The sequence below is a fragment of the Saccopteryx bilineata genome, chromosome 4, assembly GCF_036850765.1.
Source record: "Saccopteryx bilineata isolate mSacBil1 chromosome 4, mSacBil1_pri_phased_curated, whole genome shotgun sequence".
Taxonomy (NCBI): Eukaryota; Metazoa; Chordata; class Mammalia; order Chiroptera; family Emballonuridae; genus Saccopteryx; species Saccopteryx bilineata.
Window position 1 is genome coordinate 27,015,296 of NC_089493.1, and position 27,449 is coordinate 27,042,744.

Sequence of the window (27,449 nt, forward strand, 5' to 3'; positions counted from 1 at the left end):
ACCAAAGCTGCTATTTTCTTGATTTAGACTAATGTCTGCAACGCAGGCATAGTTGAGTCAGTTTACTATTTTGTTTTTCTCTGGATATCTCACGAAGTTACAAAATAAGCAATGATTAAATTGTACTTCCTGTTTTCCTCCTATTAGCTTAGAGTCCCTTTTTCTATAAATACTTTCTGAACTTCTGAGAATGGCAAATTGTATTCCAGGGGTGCAGTTGAATCTAAACTATGCTTTCATTTCATTTGGAGTCTGAAATATACATTTTGAATCTGAAAATGTACTATTATCTTGGTGAACTTAACCTTTAAAGCCTAAATTTTCTTTTAACCAGTGAGTGATAACTTTTTCCAGCCTTTCCTAGGTTAGAGTGACTCAATATGGTGAGAATGATCTTATAAAAGTTTCTCTTTAAAACTAGAAGGGTAAGTAGCTCATTGTCCCTGGCTTAACTTGAAGGTGCATGCTCTGGGTTTTGGAATTTTGTTGTTGTTTTAAGAACCAGCATCAGGGGTCCAGAAGTTTTATGTTAGTTTGAAGAGAACTGAGGGACTAAAAACCTTGGCTACATTTTAAAATGCCATTTATTAGGTTGAAGTGGGGGACATCTGTTAAAAGATAAAAATCTTTCCAAATTCTGAAATAGACTCAAATGGTGCTTGGTAATGTGGGAAGTTGAATTTGAAAGAAACAAAGGGATAATAAAACTGAATAACTAATTATAAGATAAATAGAATGCATGAGTTTTAAAACTCTTGTTAAAATTTTTGAAAAGGTTTTTTTTTTTGTGTGTGAAACTTCTAGATAAACTTTTATAAGAAAATCTTTATGACCTTGGGTTCAGCAAAGATTTATTTTAAAAAAAATGAGACACAACACAAACTGTAAAAAATTTGAATTTCAGCAAATTAAAAACTTTTACTCTTTTTAAACAACACTCTTTAAAAATGAAGAAACAAGCCAGTATTTGTGAAACGTATATCTAATGACGGACTTGTATTCAGAATATGTATAGAAGTTTTACAACTGAATAGTAAGACAAACAGCTCAATTTTTTTAAATGGCAAAAAATTTGGATACCAAAGGCTCACACATAGCCAAAAAGCACATGGAAAAGTACTCAATATTGTTAGTCCTTAGGGAAATGCAAATTAAAACCACTTCACATTTATTAGAATAGGTAAGATTTAAAAGATTGACAATGCCATTGTTGGCAGATGTTGGTAACTGTAGCTCATCCATTGCTGGTCGAAATGCAAGTTGGTACAGCCCCTCTGGAAATCAGCTTGCCAGTTTCTGGTAAGTTAAGTAGTATATTCTTTCTATATGACTCAGAAGTCCTGCCCTTTGTTGTTTACCCAAGAGAAATGAGAACGTGAGTTCACACAAAGACTTGCACTTGTATAGTCATAGAGGCTTTATCCATAATAGCCCCAAACTAGATGCAACTCAAATGTCCTTTGGCTGATGCATGGTTAAACAAATTGTTACATGTCCATATAATGGACTACTACACAATAACAAAGAGAAATGAACTTCTGATACATGTAGCAACATGTATGGATCTAAAAATTATGTCAGTGAAAAAAATGCAAACATGTAAAAGACGAAACCACTTAGTTCTTCAGGTACACTCGGTGCCATCTTCCTCATTGTGGGTTGGGCTCCCATGGCCTGGCCAGAAACCACCATCATGTCATATCCTGGGAGTCCAGCATCTTGGTTTGCACATAGAGCTCCATCTCCCGAGGCACTCCTGCAGTGCCAAGACGCCTGGATCTATTTTCCAGTCTCAACCGGTCCTCTCCAGGTCTTGCTCCTTCCTCTTCTCAGTGGATCTCCATTTGAGATCTGAGGTGACTGAAGAGAAGTTAAGTAACTTGTCACTCAGGAGTGAGATTCATACTCTTGACTACTACACCTTATGGTACTTATAATCAGTCTCCCTAGTTTGGCTCCAGGTGGTCTTTCTAAACACAGTGCATTCATAATGCTGAGCTTTTCATCACTCTTTCTTTTTTTCTCTCTCTCTATGTTTCTGAAGTGAGAAGCAGGGAGGCAGAGAGACAGACTCCTGCACGCGCCCGACCAGGATCCACCCAGCAAGCTCACTAGGGGGTGATGCTCTGCCCATCTGGCCACGTGGCAATGGAAGCCATTCTAGTGCCTGAGGCAGAGCCCATGGAGCCGTCCTCAGCACTTGGGGCCAACTTTGCTCCACTGGAGCCTTGGCTGTGGAAGGGGAAGAGAGAAAGGAGAGAGGGAAGGATGGAGAAGCAGTCGGGTGCTTCTCCTGTGTGCCCTGGCTGGGAATCTAACCCAGGACATCTACATGCCAGGCTGACGCTCTACTGCTGAGCCAGCCGGCCAGGGCCTCATCACTCTTTCTTGACTCAGTTCTTTTGCTTAGGTTGTTTTTTTTCTGCCTTGCACACTGGTCTTTTCCTTTTTTCTGCCTTGCAAATGCTTACTCATTCTTAAACAACAGCGATATTGTCTCTCCTGTGAAGACCTCCCCACTCTCTCAGGCAAAGTTGCCTCTCTCTTTCCTTTTCCCACTGTACATTGTTTATCCCTCTTCTGTGGTACTTGCCACATTATATTGTTCATCTCCCTCTCTGTCTCATTTATCCTTGTGACTTTAACTTTAGCACACAGTCTGGCTTAGAGCAAATGTTTAGGAAATAGGAAATGAATGAACAATAGAGAACCCAAAGATGTTTGTAGTCATTGGGGGAACATAGCGTGAAATGTAATTCTATTTAAAATGTGAGTATAAAAGCAAAAATAAAAAGTAAAAATAAATAAAATGCGAGTATATAGGATGAGTGGTAATAGAAAAGAAGTTGGGTGGAGTTATAGTGGTTTCCAAACTTTTCAGCGCAAGTACCTCTAGTGGTGGAGGATGGTGGGTGTGGCCCCCTGGGGGCGGGGAGTCGAGCTCCAAGCAGCCTTTCTGCCTCAAGTATAAAATACCTGGACATATTTTGAACATAATCCATATTTTAGGTTTAGAAATCCATGCATATTTTATTCTATTTTATTATCTGTGAATTTGTTTTAACATGGAAATACTTTTTCTCCTCACCCAAGTCATTTTCAAGTAACTGGATGCTGCAGGAACATGTGTCACGTATCCTCTGGCTTCTAGCACATTCTGGCATGCTTCCGTGCCCAAATCTGGGAAGCATGGAATGGGGTTATAGTCTAATATGGCACATTCTAGCTTTCTGCGATTTGGGGATTGTCTACTCAGGAGTATTATGTCATGGAACCGGGGAGGGTGAGCTCATCCTGTTCTGACTAACGCGGCTGTTCCTGGAAGGCTGCAGTCAGTTGGAGGCACCTCATTACCAGATCGCTGGAGACTAGCTGGAGAGAGTTCACAGAAGACCCACAGGAATGATTAAGAGACTGGAGGGGCTGACTGATGAGGAAAGAATATATAAATGAAAACTGTATAACTTGGCTGAACAAAGATAGCAGGAATACACAACTATATAAATATCTCAAGAATATAAACTTAATGTGGGAGGGCAATCTTTTATGGTAGGATTTTGGGGTGGGGAGAATAAACCGAGGGTGAAAGCAAGCAGAGGAAAATGTAAACTAATAATCTAAAGTATCTAATGGTGCACTTTATTTCTTGGAACCTCCTTAGACCACTAACCAATGGGTCTTTTGCTAATTGAATGATTTTTTTAAAAAAATTTATTTCCCTGAACTTGTGGCTGGTGCTTCTCTGTAAACAGTGCCTGAGATTGCATCTTAACAATCCAGTGTCTTACTTTTTGTTCTGTCTTCTTCTGTGGAACTCAGTGGGTGATGCTTGGAATCCTAGGTGCTGTCACTACCTCTCTCTTCACCAGAACTCTAAGTTGACTTCCACATTATTTTTCACAGCTTTTTAGAATAGCACTTTAAAAGTAGAGACTGAGTAGATGCTACTTACTGCAATAATTTCAGAAACATAGATATAGTCTTTGGTTCCAAGGTCCTGGTTTTAGGAAGATACAGCCTTGGTGAAAGGCAAACATGTTTGTATGAAACATGTACTTTGGGAAATGATTGTAGCAAAATTCCTACTTGCGGTGTGAGAGGCATAAAGCTTTTCAATAACAGTTGAAATCAGCTAGGAGAAATATTTACAAAATGTTGCTCTTTTCCTAAGAGGGGATAGTAGAAGTGGAAGAAAATGATTTTATGCTTTTTTGACTTATAAAAATGAGTTTGTTCTTAACTAAGACTTCTACACATAGCTTTATCTAAGCCTCTGCACCAAAGATTGGTAAACTTTTTTTGTAAAAGGTCGGATAGGAAAACTTTGTAGGCAACTACTCAAGTCTGCCATTGTAGTATAAAAGCAATCGTAGACCATATGTAAACAAATGGACTTGGCTGTGTTCATTTTTTTTTTACAAAACCTTTTTTTTTTTTTAAAGAAAACGGGCAGCTGTCTTGATTTGGCCTGAAGGCTGTAGTTGGCCAACTCCTGCACTAGACCTCTGGCTCCTCAAAGCTTGATCTACAGACCAGCAGCATCATTGTGACCTGTAAGCCTGTTAGAGATGCAGAATATTGGGTCCCTTCCCAGACTGACTGCAGTAGAGTCTAGCTCACGCTTCTCAAATTTAATATGTGCACAGGAATCACCTGGGAAACTGGCGAAAGTACAAACTCTGAGACAGACTCTGAACATCATACTAGCCACTGGGACGCAAAGATGAGTAAAACCCACTCAAGTTTCCTCAGGAAGCCCGTAATCCATTAGGTGTAACTATTGTGTAAACAGATAATTGTTATGTAGACTAATAAATGCTATAATAGAAGTGTCTCCAGATAGGAATATCACAAAGAAATAAGTGGTTAGTTCTGCCAGGCATTGGGGGAGCTACCCGGGGGGCCTGGGTGTTGTATCTAGAAAAAAGGTGGTGCTTGAATTGAGTTTTGAAGCTCATTAGAGACACTGAAGTGTTGGGGGTTTTGGGGGCAGCGGGTGGAGGGTTGGTCAACATGGTAGTTCATAGTGGGGCACAATAAAGATAATAGAACTAGGAGTTATTTGATTTAATAATCAAGTAGCAGATCACAGGGTTGGAGGCCCATTAAGATCACAATTAAAGAAATAAAAGTTGAGTGTGTTCTATTATCTTTAGCTAATTTTTTAACTTATTTGAAAAAAGGACAACTTGCCTGTTCTTTGCCTTTTTTAAAAAAAGTATTCTCCAGAATTAGAAACTTTTTATATGTTATTGCATCATTAAGAATTTGGAAAACAATAAAATGTAGAGGTAGAATACCTACCTGGCAGGGAAGATACCATGATCACGAAGGTGGTTTTCTCAGGGCGAGGTTTATCCATTGCACTCCAGTGGGCTGACCCCTGCAATTTCCCCACGTGTGGGAAACGCGACTGCATACCTTGTGGTAGTGGGGAATGGCATTTGTACTCTCCCATATAATAAAAAGAAGAAGAAAAGATGTAGAGGTAGAGAATAAAAGTTATTTGTTAATATAATTTTGTGCACCCAGAGATGACCACTGTTAACATTTTTGCGTTGTCCCAGTACTCTTTATGTACTGTCATATTTTTTAAAATGGGCTCATGCTATGTCAATAATTTTTTGCTTGTTTTTCCTCCAGCATTTTATTTGTGAGGGATTCCTTGTGTTGTTATTCTTTGGCTCCTGTACTTGGCAAGTCTGTCACCATATTTTCCAATAATCACACATTTATCTTTAATTATAAAAGTTTGCCAACTTGTTTGATCTGCTGGCGTTCACTCATTCTGTTCTCGTGCTTTTATTAGCATTTTGCGTTTTCTTTCCTGGTTTCCCGTGGTGGAGAGGCAGTAGAGTATTCATTGAAGCTTGGCTTCTGGGTGCAGGTTGTCTGGGTTTGACTCAATTTGATGAATTTGTGCATAATCTTGAGAAAGATCCTCAGTTTCCTCATCTGTAAAATAGAGATAAGTATAGCTCTGTATTGGGATTGTGAATTAGTACATATAAAGCACTGAAAACCGTTCCTGCCCTGTAGAAAGAGACTAGCTCTTCACGTAGTGATTAGTAGTCTCATTTGTTTTATGGTGGTTGTTTGTTTATGCCTTTCCTTAACCTCCTTTCTGCTACATTAGTTCATGAATATTTTTGAGTGAGTCTTACTTGACTGAACTTTATTAGTGATTCTATATTGAAAGCTCACAGATTTTCTCCCCTTACTCACAGTAGCATAGTTTGAAAGATAAGATCAGCATGTTTAACCGTGTCTTGGAAATGCATGGGGGGGGCCTCTGTAAGCTGGCCCCACCTGTTTGCTGGGCTCCTTTTTCTTCACTTTCTGCTCCAGCCCCATCAAACTGAAATGTGGTGCGTGCGGCTCCCTCTAAACCTGTGCTCGGGTTTGCTGCTACCGAAGAGTTCAGTGCTAGAGTTCCTTCCGAGAGTGACACAATTAAAGAAAGCAACAAGATTGCCACTTGACTTTTCTTGAGGTGTTTTAATTGGGAAAATTTGGTCTGAGTTTACCTGTCCTTGGTTATTTTTAATGCCCCAGGGTTTCCATTGCCTTTTCTACCTCCTCTTTTTTTGTTTTCTGGGATTCTTTTTGGGAAATAAAATCCTGTCCTACCACCCTTTTTTTCTTCATAGGACAGGACCCTTAGACAACAGCAGATGCGTCCTTTGGCCGTTGATTGCACCTTACACTAGAGAGAAGCCCAGGGATGATATATTTTGGGGTCATATTTCTTCACTCCGCAGTCATCTGTTCGTTCCAGAAACATTGACTGTCAGCTTCTTTGACACACCCTCAGTGAAGGGCTGATGAACAGACACTTTCCGTTGACTTTGCGGCTGTTTCCTCTCATGTGGAAGTTGAAGACAAGGTGAGAGGGCCAAGCTGCCTGCTTTGGTGAATAGGAGTGCTCCACTTGGTTCTAGAACATGGGCCCTCGTTTGAAGGTAAGGCAATGGTCTAATTAAGATTCACTTGTTACTGAGATGCAGAACATAGACTTGGTGACCAGTTCCTGCACCTTTTCAGCAAAGAAAAGCTGTTGAAGTGCACATTTGCAGTTAGAATCAACTTTGCTCCCAGCAGGGCGTCTTTGAGTATGAAGAAATCAATTCTCCATTTCTGGGAAATGACTTTGCACATCTGATCTTCAATGTTAGGGCTAAAATTTATTTGATGTAGTTATAAATCTTTATACTCCAAAAAAAGCAGAGTTTTACAATATGTATATCAATCAACTTTCTAAATTCCCTTGAGACAGGTGTTTTCAAGCCTTCCCTTCCCTGCTTTTGTAGGTGATGTGAGCCAAAGTGCTGCAGTATTTAGCAACTTGCCTGAGACCTTTTAGTAAGCAAGTGATATTTCTGCATTAGATAATTGATACTGCATTCCATTTTCCTCTGTCATGCTTTATTTTTATTTCAAAAGATTTTAAAAGGGGCCAAAAGCATTTATCTTTCTAATTTTAGCCTCATGATGATATTCTCACAGCAAGTAGGTAATGCTTTTCATACTTTTTTTAAACCTTTTTTCTTAAATCTTTTCTCTTCCCAAATACTTCACTATCCCTATGATCCCATTCTTTTTCATTATTTAGTATTGTATGAGGTTAAGAACATGGGGATTTGGAATTAGACATGGGCTTGAGTCTCAGCTCTGTCACTTAACCAGCTGGGAGATGTTTGGCAAGTTAACTTCTAAGCCCAGCTTTTAAAAAAAACCCTGTAAAATGAGAATAAAAATGCTTATTTTACCAAGTTGTTATGGTGACAGTTATTTAAGCTAACATGTAAAACAGTGCAATGTTTGGCCTATGGTTAGTGGGTCAATAGGGAGTTGTATGTTATTATCACATACATTAGTAATAACTACATATATAGTAGTATGTCATAACTATATAACTTATAGTATATGTGTTTTATACTACTGCTATTTTGTTAGCTTGGAGTATCACAGTTTGCTGAATTGTATAAGGGCAAGAACACTGAACTAAAGAAATGAATTTGAAAAAGTATTTATGTAGCTGAATTGCATGAAATAGTAGGCAGAGTCTTAACATGCTTCTTCTCTGTACTTGAATTAGACTGTGGAAGAATTCCAAAATAATTTTATGAAGGAGAAATGTGAGCAGCAGAAAGTAGAGGGTGCAGTGGAAACTGTTGTAGAAAAATGGAAGCTCAAGATAGAGAAGATAGTACCATAAAATTGGATGCTGTGCCATGCATGAGAACTCATGACTCTTAAGTGTGGGCATTTGAAACATTCTTGTGGAACTGAAGTAAATTGGCAACTTTTGGTCTGAAGAGCTTATAACCCCTGGCTCAAGTGAATATAATGCTAATTAGAGAAGTCTTTAAAAACCTATATCTAGTCTTGGCTGGTTGGCCCAGCAATAGAGCATCAACCTGACGTGGAAGTCCCGGGTTCGATTCCTGGGCATGGTACACAGGAGAAGCAACCATCTGCTTCTCCCTGCTACTCTCTCCTCTCCCCCCTACACCTGCAGTCATGGATGGAATGAGCAAGTTGGCCCTGGGTGCTGAGGATGGCTCCATGGCCTCGCCTCAGGTGCTGGAATAGCTCAGTTGCCAAGCAAAGGAGCAGCAGCCCCAGATAGGCAGAACATCAGCCTGAGACAGGGGTTGCCAGGTGGATCCCAGTTGGGGCACATGCAGGAGTCTTAATAAAATAAAATAAAATAAACTATATCTAAAATGAAGACCCCACCTGGAATATTCCTGCTCCCTAGACATTCTGGACAAAGATAAGAACAGATGTTTGACCCTATCCATTCAGCAGATATTTTCTTCATATTTATTGCAATTATTCTGTGCAATTATGTTGGATGCTGTGGAGAATTGTTAACACTAGTCATTGCCTCATGTTATTTACCACTCTTAAATGGAAAATAAGGGACTAAAAGAGAACATAAGTGGTATAAGGTAAATAAAAACAATAATGTGGGAATCCATAGGTGATAAGAAGTTTTTAAATTGAGGATCAGGGAAGGTTTCAGGGAGGGGAGATAGGGTTTTCCCCAGACTTTAGGATTTGGAGACTTTTCATGGGTAGAGACTGAGAGGGGAGAAGATAATCCAGGCAGAAGAAGTGACTTTTGTAGAGGCATGGAGATGGGACATTTCCGAGCTCATGTGTAAAAGTGTAAAGGATCTGATTTGGGTAGGTCATAGGATGATTAAGAAGGTATTGTGGGTGGCATGGCCAAGGAGAATACTGCAGGGTGGGGTGGGAGCAGAGACAGGGCAGAGAGGGCACGGCAGGGTCAGTAAGAGGACAGAAAAGGCTACAGAAGAGGTACACTCTGGAATAAAAGTGATTTGAGGGGTCCCTAAAAGGATACCCTCTGCTCAAAGACAAAGAGGTAGGCTTTATGACAGAATTCAGGAAGAACTAGAAAAGGGAAAGTGTGAAGGAAGGCAAGTTCAGAATGTGACTGTGGGTAAAATTGGCAGATGGGTAAAATATTGGCAGAGAGGTTTTTGAGAACTGTTATAGAGAAGCTGGCTATTTTGTAGAGGTCAAATCAATGAGGTTTCAAAGAAAGTTGTTTGGAAAAAAGCATTAATTGGTATGCTGAAAATTAAATAATCAAGGGAATTGGACTGGAAATGTAGAATTGGCCAATTGGAAAAGGATCTAGATCAGTGGTGATTTGGTTGAGAAATGAATGGGGCAGAAGTGGACAAGAACTCAACAAGGTCAAGTTTATTATTGCCAGCTCGAGACCTGAGACTGGCTGTTCTTCATTGCATTTGTTGAATGGATTATATTAAGATGAATTTTAACTTCTTATTTTAAGAATTTTCAGACATAAAATTAGAATAATATAAAGAACTCCCATGTAAGCAGAGATTTTAAGTACAGTAAGAGAACCACGCCTTTTGTAATTCTGAAGCATTTCCCATTGAAGAAAGTGTGAGCCAATAGAGGAGGTCCCTGAGTTTCCTGTTGGCTCCTAAGCCAAAGATACTGCTACTACTATTAATAATTATAATAATAATTAAAACTGAGAACTCACTGTGTGCCAGGCACTGTTACAGGCTGTTTACACATTTTGTTTTGTTTTTTGACAAAGACAGAGTCAGAGAGGACAGATAGGGACAGACAGGGAGGGAGAGAGATGAGAAGCATCAATTTTTCATTGTGGCACCTTAGTTGTTCATTGACTGCTTTCTCATATGTGCCTTGATGGGGGGCTACAGCAGAGTGAGTGACCCCTTGCTCAAGCCAGCAACCTTGGGCTTCAAGCCAGGGATCTTTGGGCTCAAGCCAGTGACCATGGGTCATGTCTATGATCCCATGCTCAAGCTAGCGACCCACGTTCAAGCCAGTGACCCCACACTCAAGCCAGTGACCCCATGCTCAAGCTGGTGAGCCTGTTCTCAAGCCAGCAACATCAGGGTTTTGAAACTGGGTCCTCCGCTTCCCAGTCCAGCGCTCTATCCACTGCACCACCGCCCAGTCAGGCTGTTTACACGTTTTAACTTATTTAATCCTCACAAACACCCCTCTGGGGTACACACAGATATTATCTCCATTTGATGGATAAGGAAACTGGCACTCTATAGAGAGATTAAACAACTTGTCCACGGTCAAACAGTCAGTGGCAAAGAATGGATTTGAACCCAGGTTGTCTAGCTCAAGAGTCCATGCCCTGCCTTCATCCTCTGTACTATGTGCTTTTCTTATACTGTTTGATTTTAGAGTCTTGATAACTATGGGGAGTTATATTGGAGTCCTGTCACACTAAGGGAGATGGTGCCATGGAAATGATTAAATCCCAACTCTGTACAGCAGTGAAGCCTACACGGGTCACACTCACACAGTTACAGACTTGGAACTGGTCTCCAGGCTGCCTCTTTCACAAAAAGTTGTAGTTATCAGAGATAGTACCGAGGAATTTCCCCAGCCCTTAAGAAGTGTGCCGTAAATTTGGCATTGCTCTTATTCCCTCAAGGAGCAAGAGACTTGAGACCAAAAGTCCTGTAATATAAGCCGCATGTGCTCCATTTTCTGCTGAGTGTTATCACATGACTGAGGACTGGAAGTGTCACATTCAGGATCAGATTGGGTGGCATCTAACTGAAGGAGAACCTGAAATAGTTAAACTGCCAGTTTTGGCCACCCAGTCATCTGGCACACCTCATAAGGTACATACAGATTTCTTTAGAGAGATGATAGCATCTCTCCTAGGGTCCCAGGAGATGACGTACTTATTTGGGAAGGAAGGTCAGTAACTGTGATCCCAAATTTTGGGTCTGTGTTTTGTCTGTTTATAATAGCTCTTTTTGGGAGTAGCTTAATCCATGTTTATTGACAATGCCAATGTTGCCTGTGTGGATTTCTTTTCTGGTGAGACTTTAGTCTAAACTTGACATGGCCATTCCTCAAATTACCTACTGTCTCTGAATTCCATTAGGTATGTTGTTATCAAAGGGAATAATGCCATTTTCTGCCTCACTCTTAAAATTTGTTCACACAAACATAAAAGCACACCCTCTTAAAAAAAAGTTACTTTGGCCCCTCCCAAATCAGCCTATAAATTTTCAGCTGTCTTATCTCTAAGGAACATTCTAGTGCTCTTAAAGGGTTCTGGGTTGAGATAATATTGATAAGTTTAACGTATATTGACCCTAAAAGAAAGACTGTCAGTGCATTGTGCAATAGAGAGCATATACAGCTCATCCTAAGGCCAGAACGATCGAATGTCAGTGTACATTGCAGTTTTTCTTGGCAGTACCTTGGGTGGTTCAAATGAGTAATGGTCATGGAAGTCTTTGCTCTGGAAATAAGTTTAATAACAGTGAAAGTTTACCCTCAAACTCTAGTCCCTGTCTGAAGTGTTGTGACCTTGGCAGGCATCACTCAGTATGAGAAGTACAGTCTCCTCCTTTTGGTCCTCTCCTTGGCCTGTCTGCTGAGCTCTTCTTCTTCCACAGGGCCCATTAGTTTATCTGATTGGTAACAGCAAAAATGCCTTCCCTCACAGGCCCGCTTCATGTTATTGGAATGACCCAGAGTTCACTTTAATTATGTAATGCCAACATGATGATAATAACACTTGCTTTTAAAAATCCACATTTTTATATAACTATTTCTACTTAAATGAATTACTTCCAGAAGGCAAATATGAGGGGAAAGTGGCTCCATTATCCTCTTTGCTTGTGTTAATTAGCACCAATTTGCATTGGGGAGGGAAACTATCCTGGGGCTTTGGATCTAAGAAGATGAAAGCCATGTTATTGCATTTTGTAATTAGCAATAAAGCAAGTGGCTGTTTGTGGTATTCTCAGGGTGGTCGGTAGATTAGGAGTCTTTAGAGGGAATGGTGCAGTCTGTGTATGAAATATGCAGTAGGGCACCTGTCAAGCTGAAATGGCTGTAAGAAAGAGTTGGAGAGAAAAACTAAACGAGTTTTCTTTCGTAGCTGCAGCTGTGATCCTCGGCTCTCTGTTGGCATTGAGGGGACCTGATGTTTTACGTTATTGGTATGTTATGGAAAGAGCTCTTTATTCTTTTTGTTGGAGATACTTGCATCCTTTTTTCCTCCATTTCTATCCTCCTTCCCCTTGAAAATACACTTGGACATATTTCCAGTCGTGCCAGAAAGTACCTTCACAGAGTTGGCAGCGGAATTCATTTATTTGGGAAATATTTATTGAGTAATTATAGTCAATGCCAGATACTGTTTCCCGCTGAGTCAGAGTTGGATAAAGCAAAAATCTGCCTTCAGGAAGTCATACCACGAACAAGTAGATAGATGGTCAAGGGGGAGCAAAGTTATAATAGATGAATGTACAGGAATTTGAGGGAGCCCCAAACAAAGGGAGCCCTAGAACAGAGAACCCCAAACTCTAGTGGGGGTTGAGGAGGGCTTTTGCCAAGTGGAAAAGGGAAGGGAAGGTTTCCAAATGATGGATAAAGTGCACATTCCTTTTACTACTTCTATGAGAACCGAGCACCTGCAGGAATGTAGGGGGCGGGCATATGTAGTCCATGGTATAAAACAAAGGTGGGCAAACTTTTTCTCTGTTTTCAGCTTCTCAGCCTATATATACAATGTCTGTTACAACTGCCCAACTGCTATTTAGGGCAAAAGCATCCCTAGAATATATGTAAATGAATGGGTGGGGCTTCATTCCAATAAAACTTTATTTTCAAAATCAGGCACTAGGTGGGATTTGGCCCAAGGACAGTTGTATCTGAGTCCTGGGATATAAATTCCTCACTTCACCCACAGGGGTACACCCAGTGCATTGTTTCTTTGGAGTCTTGCTATCTCTTTCTGACTTCCTTTAATTTTTGAGAGATGACTAGCCTGTTCCCTAATGAACAGCTGTAATGTGTAACTGGCAGGTTTTGTGTTCTCTGTTTCACTTAGGCGGAATCACAGTGTCTGTGGTTGCATTCTTCTTCACAATTAAGTTCCTCTTTGAGCTCGCCGCACGTGTAGTCAGCTTCCTCCAGAATGAGGACCGTGAGCGCCGAGGGGATCGGACAATTTATGACTACGTGCGGGGAAATTACCTGGATCCTCGGTCTTGCAAAGTCTCCTGGGATTGGAAGGACCCCTATGAGGTGGGCCACAGCATGGCCTTCCGAGTGCATGTAAGGGAATGTTTCTGTCTCCATACCTGCGGTTCTGAGTCACTTGCTTTCCAGAGCCTGGTTCAGTCTGTTGGTGATACTGGCCTGGAATGTTAACGTTTTTCTTTGTTTTTTAGTCCCTCCCAAGAATTTGGGAATTGTTAATACCTGAAGAGTCACACACATTGGTTTAATGGGTGCTTAGCTTTGAAGAAGTGTAAAGCTTAATGCTGCCCCTTCTTTGTAAGAAGAATATTACTAAAAAGAGTTGGTGGTGGTGTAGATCAGAGGTTGGCAAACTGTGGCCCAAGGGTTAAGTCAGGCACACCTCCTGTTTCTATAGATAGTTTTATTGGAACACGCCACACCCATTCATCTTCCTGTATTGCTTATGGCTGCTTTCACACTTGAGTAGTTAACAACAACTGAATAGCTGTATGCCCCATAAAGCCAAAAATATTTACTCTCTGGCTGCCCTCGTGATGACTTCACTGAAGCAGTGTGCTTGCTTGCTAGCCTGCGCCCTCCTAGCTGTGCTGGGTGCTCTAGTTCGCTCAGGGCCAGTGGTGCCCACTGATTTACCGTTACATTTGGATCAGCAGTGATGACGTTCAAAAGGGCTGACAAGTCAGAGGAGGCTGCATTTGTGGTTTAGAAATGCCTAGTTGAAGTTGATTTAATGGTATATGTTACCCTACCCTGTCCTTGAAACAGGTTAAGAATTTGTTCGTGATTTAATGGTTTTTCTTTGAAGTGTGGAGAGAATTTGCTTCTCTCTGTGTCTGCAGGACTGTAGGTGGTGGGGTGGGTACTGGGCTGGACCAGCTACCTCCCCTCTCCCCACACTTCTGAGTTAGCTAGGTAGTGGTTTTCTCCCCCTGTTCACTGATGGGTGCCCCTCTTCTTCCCACTGCAGTTATTCTATAAGAACGGGCAGCCTTTCCCCGCACACCGGCCTGTGGGACTAAGAGTTCACATCTCTCATGTTGAGCTAGCAGTGGAAATTCCAGTGACCCAGGAAGTTCTCCAGGAGCCCAGTTCCAACGTGGTCAAGGTGGCCTTCACTGTGCGCAGGGCGGGGCGTTACGAAATCTCAGTGAAGCTTGGTGGATTAAATGTGGCCTACAGTCCCTACTACAAGATTTTTCAGCCTGGTACATTCTTTTTTCTCCCTTTTTCCTTTCTCTTCTTCCCTCCTTTTTTCCCGTTTACTTTGTAATGACACTTAAAAAAAAACAACATGTTTATTGAGATTTAATTCACAATACATAAATTCATCCATTTAAAATATACCAGCCATAGGCCAGCGCTTATCTGCTGCCTCTGGATTTGCTTATTGTGGCGACTGCTCTACGGTGTACATTTATTTCATAGCAGTGTAATCATAACGTGTGGGCTGCTGTCACTGGCTTGTTTCAGTTAGGTATGCTTTCAGGCATTTTAAGGTTCATCCATGCTATAGCATGAATCAGTACTTTATTTCTTTTTATTTCCAAATAATTGTCCATTGTATGGATATGCCACAGCTTATTGATTCATCAGTTGATGGACATTTTGGGGTCATTGCTTTTGACTACTGTGCAGAATGCCGCTGGGAACCTTGTATACAGTTTTGTGTGGACACACGTTTTCTTTTGTCTTCTCCGAAGATTTTATTTATTGTTTTTACAAAGAGATGGTAAGCGACAAGTATCGACTCATAACTGCTTCACTTTAGTTGTTCATTGCTTGCTTGTTGTATGTGCCTTGACTGGGCAAGCCCAGGGTTTCGAACTGGCAAACTTAGCATCCCAGGTTGACACTCTTATCTGCTGTGCCACCACAGGCCAGGCCATTTTCATTTCTTTAAGTGTGGAATTGCTGGGTCATCACCCTGGTACGTTCTTAAGGAGTAAGGATGCCAGAATGGACAAAAGGTAAATTGTTCTGATTTTTGAAACCTTGTCAAGTAAAACCACCTTGACCCTAATCCCACCCTTGCTTCAGTGCATTTTACTTCTCACTGAAGAGCGTCTGCTCAGGCTCTGTATCTGGGAATTGAGGCCCCTGTCTCTACTGTTTTTACCTTCATGTCCTCTATGCTGGCTAGTAAGTGCTCACTGGCTTCGAAGCCTAAAAATACCATCACTGACTCCTGCTTCTGTAGCACATCTGTTTAGTGTGCTGAGGTCCTCTGCCTGGGATGTCTTGCCTTGGCTTCCTTTTTTTTTTTTTTTTTTTCCAGAGACAGAGAGTCAGCGAGAGGGACAGAAACAGGGACAGACAGGAACGGAGAGAAATGAGAAGCATCAATCATCAGTTTTTTGTTGCGACATTTTAGTTGTTCATTGATTGCTTTCTCATATGTGCCTTGAACGTGGGCCTTCAGCAGACCAAGTAACCCCTTGCTCAAGCCAGAGACCTTGGGTCCAAGCTGGTGAGCTTTGCTCAAACCAGATGAGCCCGTGCTCAATCTGGCGACCTTGGGGTCTTGAACCTGGGTCCTCAGCATCCCAGTCTGATGCTCTATCCACTGCACCACCGCCTGGCCAGGCGCCTTGGCTTCCTTTTGAGGGTGTCCTTTTTGATACCTACAGAAATGAGAGGACCTTGGGAACCTTTTGGGGTCAAATCAAAACAAGATGAGTTCTAAGATTGGTGTATCTTTGCGTGACTAGTCCTCAGTTTTCTTTCTCAGAGCCGAGGAAGGCCCTGGACGAGGTGGCTCTCAAGCATCGCCCTCTCCGTGGACCTGGCTCTGCGTTTCAGTCCCTCAGCACAGATACCTTTCTGCGTGAAGTGTCATCCCCCCCACCTCCTTGCCACCATGTCCTTAGAATACTTATAAGCCCTGTTATTTTTTAAACTAAACTCTTTATTCTGAGATAATTATAGAGTCTTGTGCAGTTGGAAGGAATAATACAGAGGGATCTGGTGTACGCTTGACGCAGTTTCCCTCAGTGGCTCCATCTTATAAACATAATATAGTGTCACAGCCAGGTTACTGACACTGATGCAGGCGCTTCCATCACCACAAGGATCCTTCATATTGCCTTTGAAAAGCCACACCCATTTCTCCTCTCCCACCCATCTCTTTCTTAACCCCTGACAATCACTAATCTGTACTTCATTTTTATAAATGTTGTCATTTCAAGAATGTTATATAAATGGAGTCATAGAGTATATAACCATCTGGTTGCATAACCTTTAAAAAAATTTTATTTTTATTTTATTATTATTTTATTTTATTATTATTATTTTTAGAGATACAGAGAGAGTCAGAGAGAGGGATAGATAACGACAGACAGACAGGGATGGAGAGAGATGAGAAGCATCAATCATCATTTTTCATTGTGACACCTTAGTTGTTCATTGATTGCTTTCTCATATGTGCCTTGACTGCGGGCCTTCAGCAGACCAAGTAACCCCTTGCTCAAGCCAGCAACCTTGGGTCCAAGCTGGTGAGCTTTTTGCACAAGCCAGATGAGCCTGCACTCAAGCTGGCGACCTTGGGGTCTCGAACCTGGGTCCTCCGCATCCTAGTCCAACGCTCTATCCACTGCTCCACCGCCTGGTCAGGCTTTATTTTTATTTTAGGTGAGAGGAGAAGAAATAGAGAGAAAGGCTCCCACATGTGCCCCTACTGGGATCCACCTGTAACCCCATCTGGGGCTGATGCTTGAGTACTGAGCTAATTTTAGCACCTGAGGTTAACTCGCTCAGGCCAACTGAGTTATCCTCAGCACCCGGGTCATGCTTGAATCAGTTGAGCCCCTGGCTGTGGGAGAGGAGGAGGGAGAGAAGGGGAAGAGAAGCAGATGGTTGCTTCTCATGAGTGCCCTGACTGCGAATTGAACCACTAGCCACCAGCCAGGGCTGTAACTTATTTTTTTAAACTTTTTATTTATTGATTTTAGTGGAAGAAGTGAGACAGATAGGAACATCGGTCTGTTCCTGTATGTGGCCCTCCCTATTGGGGATTGAACCAGCAACCTCTGTACTTTGGGATAATGGCCTTACCAACTGAGCTATCCAGCCAGGGCTGGTTAAATAACTATTTTCACTCAACAGAATTCTCTGGCAATTCATAATTGGTTCTTTTCTATTGCAGACTAGTAATTCCATGTTGTGAATATACCATTGTTTGTTCACCCATTCAACAGTTGGAGGACTTTTAGGTTTTTTCCAGTTTTTGACTATTATGAACATTCATGTACTGGTTTTTGTGTGACCATAAGTTTTCGTTTCTTTTCTGTAAATGCCCAGGAATGCAATTGCCAGGTCATATAGTAGTGGCATGCTTAGCATTTTTAAGAAACTGCCAAACTCTCTTGCAGAGTGCCTGTAGCATTTTACATTCCCACCAACAATGTATGAATAATCCAGTTTCTTCACATCCTTGGTAACATTTGATATTGTCACTAGTTTTCATTTTAGCCATCTGGTGTGTGGTCATTTTAATTTGCACATCCCTAATGGTTAACAATGTTGACATCTTTTCATATGCTTATTTGCCATCTCTGTATTCTCTTAGGTGAAATGTCTTTTCATATCTCTTGCCCATTTTTGAATTAGATTTTTTTGGGTTTGTTTTTAATTGATTTATTGATTGATTTTAGAGAGAGGAAGGGAGAGAGAGAGAGGGAAACATAGATTCGTTGTTTTACTTATTTATGCATTCGTTGCTTGATTCTTGTATGTGTCCTGCCTGGGGACCAAACCTGCAGACTATGCTCTAACCAGCTGAGCTCCCCAGCCAAGAATAATGTTTTGGGTTTTTTTTACTATTGAGTTTTGAGAGTTCTTTATATATTCTACATACTAGTCCTTTGTTAGATAATGTGGTTTGCAAATATTTTTTCTCAGTCTTCAGCTTTTCTTTTTATCCCAATAACAGGATCTCTCACAATGCAAAAGTTTTTCATTTGGATGAAGTCAGTTTTATCAACTTTTTTTACAGGTTGTACTTTTTTTTTTTTTAATATTTATTTTTATTTTATTTTATTTATTCATTTTAGAAAGGAGAGAGAGAGGGAGAGAGAGAGAAACAGAGAGAGAGAAGGGGGAGGAGCAGGAAGCATCAACTCCCATATGTGCCTTGACCAGGCAAGCCCAGGGTTTCGAACCGGCAACCTCAGCATTTCCAGGTCAACGCTTTATCCACTGCGCCACCACAGGTCAGGCACAGGTCGTACTTTTAATGTCTGAGATCCCTTAGACTAGTCCTAGATCCTGAAGATTTTCTCTTATTTTTTTTCTAAGTCACATAGTTTTACATTTTATATTACAAGTTACAATCTTTTTTTTACTTTATTTTTACATATGAAATGAGTCAAAATTCTTTTTTTCTTCTTCTACATATAGCTGTTCCTTTGCTCTAGCACTATCTGTTGAAAAGGCTATCTTTGTCCTGATACGTGCTTTTGCATCTTTGTCAAGGATGAGTTGGGCATATTTTTAGGGGTCTATTTCTAGGCTCTCTGTTCTGTTCCATTGATCAATGTGTCTATCCTACTACCAATACCAGAGTCTTGATACTGTAGCTATATAGTATAGTAAGTTTTAAAATTGGGTGAACTGACTCTTCCCACTTTACTCTTCTATTTCAGAATTATTTTAGCTATTCTAGATCCTTTATCCTTCCATATTCATTTTAGAATAATATTGTCTAATGCTATAAAAATTCTTGCTGAGATTTTGGTAAGAATTGTGTCAAACTTTTTTTTTTTTTTTTTTTTTTAAATTTTTATTTATTCATTTTAGAGAGGAGAGGGAGAGACTGAGAGAGAGAGAGAGAGAGAGAGAGAGAGAGGAGAGACAGAGAGAGAGAAGGGGGGGAGGAGCTGGAAGCATCAACTCCCATATGTGCCTTGACCAGGCAAGCCCAGGGTTTCAAACTGGCGACCTCAGCATTTCCAGGTCGACGCTTTATCCACTGCGCCACCACAGGTCAGGCCAATTGTGTCAAACTTTTGTATCATTTGGGGAAAATTGATATAGTTACTGTGTTGAGTCTTTCAATTCATAAGCATGGTATATCTCTCCATTTACTTAGACCTTTTTTATTTTTTTCATCAGTATCTTATTTTCAGTGTACAAGTCTTGTATATGTTTTGTTAGATTTGTACCTAAGTTTTTATAGTTTTTTGTTTGTTTTGTGATTTTTCACTTGGTTTGAAGGCCTGTCTCATTTGTAGGTTTCCAGTGGGACTTTAGGCCTTGTGTCTGTAACTCTCAATTCTATTTTCTCCAAGTTCTTTTCTTATTTTGTTTAGTGCTCACAGTGGTTGCAAATTTGTAAAAATGAGTCCCCATAGTTTATTTGAATTAATCTCTTTGTTTTTATTTTCTTTTTCCCTGCCTCTTAATGGTGTTGTTTATCCCTAGGAGTTGGGCTGGGGCCCAGCTCGCTAGGACTCACTGATTGAGCAATCTTCATTCCCTGAAGAGTACCTCTCTAAATGTTAGACTCCATTTTGATTCCAGGAATGGTGGTTCCTTCCAAGACCAAAATTGTTTGCCATTTTTCTACTCTTGTGTTGACCTGTGGGGAGCCACACACCCTTCAAATAGTGCCCCGAGATGAATATGACAACCCTACCAACAATTCCACATCCTTGAGAGATGAGCACAATTACAGTTTGTCCATTCATGAGGTAAGCAGCCCCCCTTGTTCCCGTGTGCTCCTTTCTCCATCGTTCTCACCCTTTCTAATTCAACTCCGCCACTTGCCTCCTTCTCCCTGACTTCCGTGCTGTTTTTCCTTCGTGTGATAGCACGTCTTTCATTAGTAACTCGGAGACAGATTAGCTCATAGATAGGAAAGGTCTTTGTAAAGAGTAAATTAATGTGCGAATAGGGGAAATTATACATGTTTGGTGATGCTTTGTTTTTCTCCTCTAGCTTGGTCCCCAAGAAGAAGAGCATACTGGTGTCTCATTTGAGAAGTCGGTGACATCTAACAGGCAGACCTGCCAGGTGTTCTTGCGACTCACCCTGCATTCTCGTGGCTGCTTCCAGGCCTGCATTTCATACCAAAATCAGCCAATCAATAATGGCAAATTTGACATTATTGTTTTGAGTGGTGAGTGGAAAGAAAAGCTGTGATTTGTTCTTTGCATGTCTGCGCTCTTCTGATCAGCCTCACAGACATTTACCGTTTGAGCCAAACTTAGGTTAGAATTCTGTGGACTAAAGGTCTAGTGATAGGTAATTTTTTTTCTCATCTGATTCCTTTTCTGAACTTTATTCCTTAATCTACCTCAGAGAACGAGAAGAATATTGTTGAACGCAACGTGTCCACCTCAGGAGTGAGCATTTACTTCGAGGCTTATCTTTATAACGCTGCCAACTGTACCAGCACCCCGTGGCACCTTCCACCCATGCACATGAGCTCCTCCCAGCGTCGGCCCTCCATGGCTGTTGAGGAGGAAGATGAAGATTCACCTTCTGAGTGTCACACCCCTGAGAAGGTGAAGAAACCGAAGAAGGTGTACTGCTATGTGTCACCGAAGGTTGGAACTCCCATTCTTGCCTCCAAATCCCCTCACCTGAGCCTGCGTGTAATTGGCATTTAGTGACACCACAAAATAATAATCTGAGTATCAGGGCAAGATCATTGACTTGCAGGGTTTCTAGGATACTAGAGAAGCTACTTAAAGTTAAGCAGCAGGTTGTGCCGCAGGCTGCGAATGTTTGGTTTGGACTAGACTAAATCTCTGTCTAGAGTTTCCGTGTGCCTTGCAGCTTTAGAGGACTATGGAATTCTGCCCTTTGAGTGCTTCTGGGCACAGCTCAGGCACAGCTCTTAGGGTTTAAAGAGAGCTACTTTAACCATTAAAAATTGTCACGAGTATGAAGATTACTCTTGTCCCCTTGTGCTGTTATGAAACAATTTGATCTTTCATCCTGTGATTTCTGAAGCCACAATAAATGGATGTCACCAATAGGCTACAGGATTGGAACAGAGAAATTTTGGCAGAGACGAGGAGGTGAACTTACCAAGGCCCCTGAGCTAAGAGGTGCTTTGTGTTAGGGATTTTCCCTTTAGTATTTTTGTATTTTGCTTGAAATACTCTTTGAACATCTCATTACCACCTTTTAATGTTATAATCAAAATTGAGTTCTAATTCTCTTCTCCTCCAGAACACTTTTTTTTTTTTTTTTTTTGTGGCAGAGACAGAGTCGGAGAGAGGGACAGATAGGGACAGACAGACAGGAAGGGAGAGAGATGAGAAACAGCAATTCTTTGTTGTGGCTCCTTAGTTGTTCATTGATTGATTTCTCATATGTGCCTTGACCATGGGCCTTCAGCAGACTGAGTAACCCCTTGCTCGAGGCAGCAACCTTGGGCTCAAGCTGGTGAGCCTTGCTCAAACCAGATGAGCCCGCACTCAAGCTGGTGACCTCGGGATCTCGAACTTGGGTCTGGTGACCTCAGGATCTCGAACTTGGGTCCTCCACATCCCAGTTCTATGCTCTATCCACTGCGCCACCGCCTGGTCAGGCTCCTCCAGAACACTTTGCCATGTACCATTCATCATTTCAAAATCTAGCCTCAGTTGGGCCAGGTCAAATGATAATGAGGGAACTGATGGAGAAGGGATGAAACAAGATTGCTTATAAATTGATAATTTGGAAGCTGGTGATAGGTTTGTTATACTCTTTTCTTTAGTCTGTGTGTGAAATTTTCTTTAATCAAGAAAAAAATCTGACTTGCTACACATTCAGATAAGTTTATTTTTTTAGATTAATTGCATTATTTTTTCCTTTTTGTAAATATCATAAAGAGATCCTTCCTCATTTTACATAAGGGATTTTTATGAATTTTTTTGTATGAGACTGCACCTCACCCCCATCACCCTTCTATCCCTCACCCCATTTTCTGTGCAAATCCTTGGTACCATTCAAATAGGGATAAAACTGTGGGTATGGGCCACTATTGTTCCCTAGCCACTGACTTGGAAGAAGTCGAGAGAGAGAGAGGAGAGAAAAGAGAGAGAGAAGCATTCATTTGTTGTTCCACTTAGTTGTACATTCATTGGTTGCTTCCCATATGTGCTCTGATTGGGGATCGAACCCATAACCTCAGTGCTTTGGGACAATGTTTTAATTGACTCAGCTAATCGGTCAGGGCCAGCAGAGGTAGAGTTTGGTTTGTTTCTAGGTGAAATGTTCTCTACTCATAAAGTGAAAATCTAAGCTCGTATATTTACAAATGGTAGTTAAGACTTGAGTGTTAATATTATGAAATGTCTTTGTGTGAAAATGCACTATCAGAGTAATAATTTTTATTTGCCTATTTCAATACAGTGATGTTATTTATTTGATTTCAGTACTGACGTAAATTATCCTTTTTGTCTGTATAGGAAAAGGGTTATTGTGAAGAATGTAGATAGGGTCTTTAATATTTGAGTTACAGTACCCAAATATAGCCTTTTTAATTCTTTTTATTTATTTATTCATTTTAGAGAAGAGAGAGAGAGAGAGCACCAAATAGAGCCTTTTTATTCATTTTTTGCTTTTTGGTCCTCCAGCAATTCTCAGTGAAAGAGTTCTACCTGAAGATCATTCCCTGGCGCCTTTACACCTTCCGAGTGTGCCCAGGAACCAAGGTAAGTAGAATGTTATATCGGGTTCATACTCAGCCGACTTCAGCTATGGAATGTCTCAACCTTCGTTGGTTACCTCCCCATGAAATTGTGTGAAGACTACAGACTCCTGGAAAGACACATGCTTGCAGAATCAGGAATTCAGAAGCAAATTAGAATATTTCTACAGTGTTCTTTTCCACTAAAACAAAGTTAATGGAGACAATGTTGGTAACTTTGCCCCCAGATTGGTCTCCCAGTGTGCTGAAACTCTTTTAGAATCAGTATTCTTATATATTTAAAAATTGTTTTAATTTTTCTGAGCTTTTGAAATCTAAAGGCAAATCACTTTATCCAGTTTGCCCAGCTTCTTCAGGTAGTCATGTGCTATTTTAATTATTTGTTATTGATTTGAGAGAAAGAGGGGAGAGAGACATAGTTGCTTCACTTTAGTTGTTGATTGCTTCTCATATGTGCCTTGATGGGGGGCTCAAGCCTAGCCTGTCACCCCTTGCTCCAGCCAGTGACCTTGGGCTCATATTGATGATCCTGCGCTCAAACTGGCAAGCTCGGGGTTTTGAACCAGGCACCTCAGTGGGTCAATGCTCTATTCACTGTTCCACCACCGATCAAGCAGTTATGTGCTATTTTATATATCCTTATAGTCTTTATTGGAAGGTCTGTAGTATTGCCTGCGATCTTTACTAAAGACACTCTCTGTGATTCAAATAATTTAAAATAAAATTTGAATTGTAGAGCACTGAGGTGAAAAACGAGATGTACTCCTGGTAGGTAACTCATTTAGAGAAAACAGGCTTAATTTGTTTTTGTTGGTTTGTATAGAAAGGTAGGGATGTGGATGGTTTTTGCTGGATTTGAGGGTTTTATAGATTAACTCCTTTTTTTTCCCTTTTGCTAGTTTTCGTACCTTGGCCCTGACCCTGTCCATAAGCTCCTTACCCTAGTGGTAGATGATGGCATTCAGCCTCCCGTGGAGCTCAGCTGTAAGGAGAGGAACATCCTGGCGGCCACGTTCATCCGCTCCCTCCATAAGAACATAGGTAAAGTTGGGCAGGGATCTGATAGGAAGGCAGTAACCACAGCTGCTGTGGATGCCGGAGGGCAAGGAGGGGCCCTGCACAGATGTCTTGTAATAAGGCAAGACTTTTGGATAATGATGAGTCTTGCTCCTCAGGAGGCTCTGAGACCTTTCAAGACAAGGTGGACTTTTTCCAGCGAGAGCTGCGGCAGGTGCATGTGAAGAGACCACACTCCAGGGTCACCCTGAAGGTCAGCAGACACGCGCTGTTGGAATCGGTGAGTCAGGTTTTATCTCTGTCAGCAATTATTCGCGTTTTCCAACTAGAAACCTCTTTGGTATTTGATTGTATTTTGCAGGTATCTTTTTCATGAAACCCAAATTTCTCTCTTCTTTAAGCATATCTGTTAAAGAGTGTTCTTCTGTTTGATTATACTAAGTTTGGGGAGATCAGTTGGAGGTATGTTACTGAGTACAGAGACTGGTTGACACGTTGGCTTTAGAATCTGTACTGAACTAAAATAAACTCATGGAGCGCCTGTGTGAGGCAGGTGTACGTAGTTGTAACAGAAGAAAATTCTTGTTGTTGAATCCCTGGAATAGAAGAGCTCTTGTTGAATTCAAAGGCAGTGATTTTTGTTGTCACTCTGGTCTGATGGAAAAGGAACACCTGATGTGTGTCTGTCTCCACTGCACAGACACTGGCATAGTTCTTACATTCCCCACGAATGAGAAGGCCTGGGTCCAGTCCAAAATGTGTTTGTGATGTTTGGCTCTGGGAGGTGTGACTGGAAACCCCTTTTCTCAGCCACATTCGCCATGTGGTATGGCTCCCTGTCTGAACCTCGCCTTTGGATAAAGACGTCTAGCAAATAGACTGTACTTTACTGAAAACCAGGACTCCGTGGTTCTCTTGCCGACAGCTTACTAATCTGAGCCATTTTTAGTTCTTTAAGTGTTTTCTCATTAATAAAAATGGGGCCTGTAAAAAGAAAAACCAGCTTCAACTTTTTAACAAAGCAGTGGTGTAAAGATGAATGAGATTATTTTTTTAAACTTTAAATTTCTTCCGGAGATACACACATTTAAAACATAAGATGGTGTTATTAAAGTATATTTATGAGTAATAGATTGCTTCTTGAACAATAGCATTATTCTTTTTTTTAAGATTTAAAAAATATTTTATAGAGAGAGAAAGGGGAGAGGGGAGCAGGAAGCATCAACTCATGATAGCTGCTTCTCGTATGTTCCTTGAATGGACAAGCCCAGGAATTTTTTTTTTTTTTTTGTATTTTTCTGAAGCTGGAAACGGGGAGAGACAGTCAGACAGACTCCCGCATGCACCCAACTGGGATCCACCTGGCATGCCCACCAGGGGCAACGCTCTGCCCACCAGGGGGCAATGCTCTGCCCCTCTGGGGCGTCGCTCTGCCGCGACCAGAGCCACTCTAGCGCCTGGGGCAGAGGCCAAGGAGCCATCCCCAGCACCCGGGCCATCTTTGCTCCAATGGAGCCTTGGCTGCAGGAGGGGAAGAGAGAGACAGAGAGGAAGGGGGGGGGGTGGAGAAGCAAATGGGCGCCTCTCCTATGTGCCCTGGCTGGGAATCGAACCCGGGTCCCCCACACGCCAAGCCAACGCTCTACCGCTGAGCCAACCGGCCAGGGCCAAGCCCAGGATTTTGAACTGGTGACCTCAGTGTTACAGGTCAACGCTTTATCTACTGCACCACAACAGGCCAGGCAACAGTAGCATTAGTCTTGTGGTTTGTCATTAACACCCAAGAGATGCCAGCCAGTGTTCTGATACTTTCTTCCTTTCACTGATTTCAGTCTCTGAAAGCCACTCGAAATTTTTCCATCTCAGATTGGAGCAAGAACTTCGAAGTGGTTTTCCAGGATGAAGAAGGTCAGTTTTGAAATTTCATGATCATCTTTTTAAACTCTCCTCCCCACTCCTATTCTCCTTCATACCCTTGCTCCACAAAAAACAAAACCCCCTTTACACACTCAGCTTCTTTTTCCAAGGGAAAAAGAATCAGGAGTCAGGATAAAAAGGGTGGTGTTTATGGTCAGATGATGTGGTGGAGCTCATAGAGCACAGATGGACAGGGCTGGAAGGGAGAGCTCTATGAGTTTGAACCAGAAGGGCAAACTTTTAAAATATTTTATTTATTGATTTTTTAGAGAGGGAGGAGTGAGAGAGAGAGACAGAGAGAGAGAGAAGGGGGAGGAGCAGGAAGCATCAACTCCCATATGTGCCTTGACCAGGCAAGCCCAAGGTTTCTAACCGCTGACCTCAGTGTTCCAGGTCGACGCTTTATCCCACTGCGCCGCCACAGGTCAGGCCCAGAAGGGCAAACTTTTAATCTTTGTAGAACTAGGAGATGTGGCCATTTTCTGGGATCTGTCATCCGTGTTTCCACACTAAGAGGTATTAGCTCAGTGACCTTTACTCCTACAGAAAGGGGTGAGATTTCAAAAAAAGACCACACTTTCAGTGGGTTAGAAGCAGGAAACACTAAGGTGGTGAATAGAGGGAGTGGAGAGTATAAAATGAGGAATTAATGAACAGACATGATACGAGGTAGTAGGCCAGAGTCATTTTTTATTTTATTTATTTATTTTTTTTACAGAGACAGAGAGAGTCAGAGAGAGGGACAGATAGGGACAGACAGACAGGAACGGAAAGAGTTGAGAAGCATCAATCATTAGTTTTTTGTTGAGACACCTTAGTTGTTCATTGTTTACTTTCTCATGAAAGCCTCGAATGCGGGCCTTCAGCAGACCGAGTAACCCCTTGCTCGAGCCAGCGACCTTGGGTCCAAGCTGGTGAGCTTTGCTCAAACCAGATGAGGCCGCACTCAAGCTGGCAACCTCTTGAACCTGGGTCCTCCGCATCCCAGTCCGATGCTCTATCCACTGCACCACCACCTGGTCAGGCTCATTTTTTATTTTTATTATACTTTTCAGCTCTGGACTGGGGAGGGCCTCGCCGGGAATGGTTTGAGCTAATCTGCAAAGCACTGTTTGATACCACCAATCAGCTCTTCACCCGGTTCAGTGACAACAACCAAGCATTAGTGAGTCTGTGGCTTCTCTTGGGTGGGTGGCAAATGTAGATTATGTTAAAATGAAGTAGACTAACAAGGGCCTGTTCTCAATACTTACAGTATGAACTAATGAAATTGCCTCCCTCCTGTTTGCCTTCGTTATTTCAT

General features: G+C 41.6%; 1 protein-coding gene and 1 non-coding gene across 11 annotated transcripts in view; both read left to right on the top strand.

The window, feature by feature from the left end:
* The window catches only part of AREL1 (apoptosis resistant E3 ubiquitin protein ligase 1), a 41,944-nt gene that overhangs the window by 5,790 nt on the left and 8,705 nt on the right, over positions 1 to 27,449 (top strand). For 3 of the 10 annotated variants that reach the window (XM_066277719.1, XM_066277722.1, XM_066277721.1), the window contains exons 2-14: positions 4,443 to 4,553; positions 6,651 to 6,962; positions 12,464 to 12,524; positions 13,418 to 13,644; positions 14,540 to 14,777; positions 20,089 to 20,258; positions 20,506 to 20,686; positions 20,869 to 21,116; positions 23,139 to 23,216; positions 24,112 to 24,253; positions 24,388 to 24,509; positions 26,062 to 26,137; positions 27,202 to 27,311. In XM_066277719.1, the coding sequence (XP_066133816.1) occupies positions 12,509 to 12,524; positions 13,418 to 13,644; positions 14,540 to 14,777; positions 20,089 to 20,258; positions 20,506 to 20,686; positions 20,869 to 21,116; positions 23,139 to 23,216; positions 24,112 to 24,253; positions 24,388 to 24,509; positions 26,062 to 26,137; positions 27,202 to 27,311 (1,608 nt within the window). In that variant the 5' untranslated portion in view covers positions 4,443 to 4,553; positions 6,651 to 6,962; positions 12,464 to 12,508. The remainder of the gene's footprint in view (positions 1 to 4,442; positions 4,554 to 6,650; positions 6,963 to 12,463; positions 12,525 to 13,417; positions 13,645 to 14,539; positions 14,778 to 20,088; positions 20,259 to 20,505; positions 20,687 to 20,868; positions 21,117 to 23,138; positions 23,217 to 24,111; positions 24,254 to 24,387; positions 24,510 to 26,061; positions 26,138 to 27,201; positions 27,312 to 27,449) is intronic. The other 7 variants (XM_066277720.1, XM_066277723.1, XM_066277728.1 and 4 more) reach the window with 6 other exon arrangements.
* LOC136336767 (U1 spliceosomal RNA) lies at positions 5,297 to 5,459 on the top strand. The gene has a single exon (XR_010731588.1). It is a non-coding gene; the product is annotated as a U1 spliceosomal RNA (small nuclear RNA).